This window comes from Trametes versicolor (assembly GCF_000271585.1).
Source record: "Trametes versicolor FP-101664 SS1 unplaced genomic scaffold TRAVEscaffold_2, whole genome shotgun sequence".
NCBI classification, from domain to species: Eukaryota; Fungi; Basidiomycota; class Agaricomycetes; order Polyporales; family Polyporaceae; genus Trametes; species Trametes versicolor.
In genome coordinates this window covers 3,028,512-3,034,010 of record NW_007360322.1, presented here as the reverse complement: position 1 = coordinate 3,034,010, position 5,499 = coordinate 3,028,512, and the positions used below count along the sequence as shown (strand labels likewise).

Here is a 5,499-nt window from a genome sequence, read left to right as displayed (position 1 = left end):
GGATGCCTATTACGCCGGTCCTACGATCCACACGCCCAAGAGAAGCCAAACGCAGCACGATTCTAGCTCGTCGCGGGCCCCCCGGTCCCCGCCATAGGGCTCCGCAATCCAACAATCTGCTCGACCCGTATTCGCCACAGCAGTACTCCTCGCCGTCATCGAACTCTTACCCGTACTCGCCCACGACGGAGCAGAAACCGTTCATCGGAGGTGCGTATCAGACAGGCGAGCAGAAGCCGTTTGCGGGGGGTGGCTACCAGACGACGGACCAGAAACCGTTCGCCACGAGCGGTTACCAATCACAAACCCATTCGCGCTCGCACTCGCAGGTCAAGCGGGAGGCGGTCTCGCCGCCAGTACCCGCATACTCGCCACAGTCGGGTGGTCCGCCTTCCCTCTACTCGGGCGGCTACTCTACGGATACCACAAGTCCTGCGCCCTCCAACAATAGTCTCTCAGCGCAACGGCATCCTCGCCAGACGTCCGTGTCGCAACCGGCGACGCCTTTGTCGTTCAGTCACTCTCCGCACGGCTCGGCCCAGTTTTTCGCACAAGAACACCAACCTATGACCGTGGAACCACCACCGCCGAAGCGCAGAGCGTCTGGCCTGAGACGTATACGTGATCAACGGGAGTTGAGGCCATTCATTCCCCAGCCGGTTGGACGACGAGTAGACGCCAGCGGGACCGTGATGACCGTGCGTGTCATTATTAGACATGCCCTATCGCCGGATGCTGATTATACGACCGCCCGCAGCCATTGAAGCAGCTGACGACAAATATCGTCGAGACGTACCACATCTGCAACCCGCAGTTCAAGTACGAGTCGACACATAACCCTCGTCGCGTTCTCACGAAGCCGAGCAAACCGGTGCACAATGACGGATACGACAACGAAGATTACGATTACATCCTCTATGTGAACGACTGGCTGGGCACGGACGACGGTCACAAGTGCGTCTATCTGCCAATGTCCGGCGCGGAAATGGCTTAACCTTGCTTTCACGTGTTAGGTACCTGACGGCGGGTGGTTGGGCGCGCGGGCGCGGGTGCGGGTGCGGGCGCGAAGCCGGCGCGGGTGCGAGGCAGGCAGGCGACGGGGGAGGTGCGAGATGGCGCGCGGGTCGGTCGGCGGGGCACGCGGGCGGCGCATGTACATACGTAGACAGGACAATATATTTCGTTCGTCGACCCACGAACCGGTGTGCGCGGGTGACTCGGAGTCGACTGCTCGCGGATGGCGGCGCGTCCGCCGCGGTGGCTGTGCTCGGTGTTAGCGAGTGAGGTGCGAGCCTCGAGGCGGAGGTAGTGGGCGGGAGGTGGTGGATCTCGCGTGTCCGAGTATCTGGGATGCGCACTCGAATCTCCCAGATGGATTCGTGTCCTCTGCGCGATGAATGGGGTCTTGTTACGCGCCCGCACGGTGCATAGGGAGGCGGGGAGAACACCGAAGAGCACAGTTCGCGCTGGGCTCGCACGCGCACTCCGTAGATCGCAGGGACAGAGAAATCGCATTTGGGGGTGTTCTACGGTCAATACTACAGAGGCACGCAGCGGTACGAAAGTCGTAGCCCTGCGAAATCGACTTCGCGCACTCCAAAAGACACGGGCGCTTAATGTGCCAATCCTGTGTCCAAGTCCACGGCGCGCCTCGCGTCTCTCCTCTGCACCACCACGACCTTTCCGCCGCCCTCTCCCGGTCTCACTCTGCGGATCTGGGGCGTTAGTTATACGGTTCTCAACGCTGTACGAGTCAGCACAAGCCGGAATCCAGAACATGACAGGGCACATACCGCGCGTTCGTCCGCGCCTCGCTAAGGTGGGTCCCGGACGCGGAACGGGCGCTCCAGAGACAACGACGCCTGCGAGAAGTAAGTACTGGGCATGGGATGTGGGCAGAGCGACTGGAATGCGAGATGAGCACGGACGACGCAGGAAGAGGTATCCAGTAGCGCCCCGTAGTCGTAGGAGAGCGAGACGAGCGGCGAGACAACTTCGCCCGTCTGCTTTGACGTGGGCGCCTATTCAGACACAGCTCGTGCGAGAAGTCGCGCCGCGCGCGTACCCTTGGCTTCACTCCACGACCACCCTCTCGCTTCCTTCGCTCGCGCTCGTCCCTGGGGGCTGTTCTGGTCGTGCGCAAGATACAAGTCAGCGCAAGTTTCGAATCTGCAGAAGAAAATCAAGGTACGTACCGTGCCTTCTACAGCCAAGCGATCGGAGGTGCCCTCGTTTCCGCCTCCGCCCGGACTTCCCAGGCGCGCTAGCGGCACGAAATTACTGCTCGCATGGTACGGCGTTGCCCCGAGCTTCCCGCATCTGCTTCCCACACACTTACACGCCACTGGGCGTGATGGAAGCGGAAATGTGAGCAGGCTGAACACGATAAGCGCTTGCCCCCGCACATGCAACACGAGATTGCTGCTCATCCGCTGTCGAGTGTGCCACATTCGCGCCCCAGCGCCCGCTCGCTGTTTGCCACTGACCGAGATGCGCGTGATGGAGGCGGGAAGGTGAGCAGGAAGATCCCGGGACAACGTGAGTTTCGGGCATTTGTACCGTGCGGTCTTGCCACTGAGTGCTGCCGACGAAGGCGTACCGCGCGAACTCATGCGTCGCATGACCCTGACCACGCGCCGGTTCATAATCTGTAAGTCTTGTCATTGATCACTCTGCCGTCCTTGTCGAGACATGGAGACAGGCATACTGCACAGTTGCGCCCCTGCGAGGGGCACCGCCGGCCGTTCTGAACACGTTGAAGGAGTTGATCCCCCGCGCCGTATGTGGCTGATGAAGCCGAGCCTGCTGTATCTTGGTACCCGAACAGCAGGCCGCCGCGCGAGCAGACCGTGCGTATCTTGTCGCCCCGCCTCCCGGAAGTGCGCGCTCCTGGCAGCGCGAGGGGTTTGAGCTGCTCGTGCACCCTCAGGAGACGAGCACAGGGCTTCCCGAGAAGCGTCCAGCTTGCCTGGACAACTACGCTATCAGCTGAGCGAACCTGAGAAGTTACAAGCTTACGACGCACCTGGGAGAGTCATTTTCCAGGAGCGCCCCCTTCCTTCCATCGCCGACTCGCATTTTCGGGATGCCGCCTGGGCTCTTGCATGCATGCCAAGCACCGTCGCACCAAGCGCAAGAGGGCCGACGTTGTAATTGTGGGATGGCAGAGATGCTGTGGATGTCCACCCCGCAGAGCTGCACGGAAGCTGTGTACGGAGTGGCAGGAAGACTCTGCTGCGTCCCGCACTGTTCGTCCGGTCAGTCACATCGCACACCGGCCTATGCTGCGAGCATGGACACAACCGGAAGGCGCTGAGCGCATCACTCCCCTCGGCCGCTCAAATACGACACCTGTACGGTATTGGGCCGCCAGGTGGGCACAAAGACGTCTCGGGGTACGCCGGTGGCTACGTTAGCTTCACTGTCCTCCGGTATCCAGAATGAAGGGCTTACCATTCATAAACACAGATGCACTCATCCATACTGTCGCCAGACCCCGACCTACGAACTTGCTCGCATCAGAGACCTCCGATGACTCCCGCATGCGCCTCCACTGATTTTGAGGCTGTCGATGGGCGTGCTCGTGGGGGCGGTAGAGCTGGAATGACAGATTGACGAGGGAAGGGGCAGGTGGTGCGGCAGAGCGGCAGGTGAGACGGGGGAGCATGGACGTCGAGGAACACGTATGAGTTGTAACTACGTCTCTCTGGTTCGTCTGCGGTGGTTACAGCCACGCGGCTGACCCTGACTCGGTCAGCAGCAAGTATGTACGTATTTCTGAGCGGTGTGCTGCGGAAGGATGATAGCAATCGGCTATTATGGGGCGGCCACAATTCAATCGTCCCGTTCCAGACTTGCTCTCGCCTGTACCAGATGATTTCCGTGTGCCGGACCAATTGTAGCACTTGGTTTGGTGTGATCGGACCCGGTTCAGGAAATGCCATGGCTCTGTCATACTCTGAGAACTGGCGAGTGCAGGAACTGTAGTGTATAGAGCACAGTGCTCCTTGCACTGCAGTTCCTACTCCCTGCCACTTCTAACCTCTTTACCACTGGCAATCTTGTTTCCTATGGGCAGAATAATATCCAGGGTGTGTTGTGAGGCACCCCGACAGCAGTAGTACGCTGACGGCTATCAGTCGCATCTAATTTCAAGATGTCCAGACCACTCCAAGCCCGAGGCGGCCGGCGCGGTGTTGGCGGATAGACCCGCAGTCAAGATCCGCGCAAGCGTCACTTGCTCGCGTACCGCTAATGATCATACTTGACGCCGGAAAGAGACGCAGCGAGGCTACTGTGCACATCCCCGTTGCGGTGGTTTGAGAGTGTGGCATGGCAAGATGTGCACACGAGTGATTGCGGCCAAAATATGCGTGTACACAGCTGCCTATTTTGGTAATGTTGTTCAAAGCCGCTGCAGCTCTGAGAGCTAGATTGACTCCTGCTTTCAACCCCGACTTATTTCTTGTTGCACACGTGTTATGCTCATTTGATAGCACTCATACTAGCAGAATAGAGCAGGCCGCATATTACTCTGGTGCACATGTAGGATACCGGTGCAATGGTCGATTCGGACACAACATGCCGTGCACAGGTGGTCCGGCGCGTGAGGCCATTCCCAGCATCGACTGCGAGTCCCGATATTTGTGTTCCCGGGTGATCATGATAATTTATATTGTACTCGTGCACAAAGAGTAAAGAAATACGTCAGCCTTGCAGACGTTCAATCCCTTCAAGATGACTGCTCACCCCCGGCAGTGTTCAAGACAGACTACATTTGCTGCCCTTGACCATGCTCGGCATCGGATGTTTACAATTTTATGGCACAAGAACAGTTGACACCTGAGTGACCAGCTTTTTGCTACAATGATTACACTATGCGAGCTATTTCCGAGCGATCATCGTACTAATTGGCAGGGGTATCCTAGGCATCGCAATGCCCAAAGCTTGGTTCATGCCCATCGAATGGGCATGCAGATTACTTCTGTGGCACGCCCATCGCGTACCGCACTCTCATCTACATCCAGAGGCGATTTGCCCCTTCCCAGCTTCATAGCGTGTGGGTGCAGGTCACTGTTGCGGGGTTGAAGGATCGTTTAATACCATTTCCATGCACTAGACAAGCGGAACCTGGACCGCACGAGCAAATGAGCATGCTCGGAGTGATGTAACCCCGCGCTGGGGTTACACGAACGAACCTACGCCACGCTCGCTTACCGCCCGCTCCCCGCTCGCCTCATCCTCGTCCCCCGCCCGCTACCTGCTCGCTTCCCGCCCGCTCCCCGCTCGCTTCTCGGATAGTCCAACGTTGACGCCTGTTTGGGCCGCTGTCACCCGCACATTATATATACCTGACCCGCTCCCCCTTCGTTGCCCAACTCACTTCACGGCAACGAAGGTACGTAGTACGCGCTCCCCTCTGTATTCCTTAGAACTCACTTCACGGCAACGAAGATTCGTTCCCGTTCTGTTCCACGTCCGATTCAGTGAAGCCGTACG

General features: G+C 58.6%; 1 protein-coding gene across 1 annotated transcript; it reads left to right on the top strand.

Moving 5' to 3' along the window:
• Nucleotides 1-41: 41 nt before the first annotated feature.
• On the top strand, nucleotides 42-994 carry TRAVEDRAFT_43659 (uncharacterized protein; the record flags this gene model as incomplete). Its single annotated transcript, XM_008035698.1, has 2 exons — nucleotides 42-698; nucleotides 758-994. Coding segments are annotated over 2 exons (894 nt in total), but the record flags the coding sequence as incomplete, so codon positions are not given.
• Between the last annotated feature and the right edge of the window lie 4,505 nt (nucleotides 995-5,499).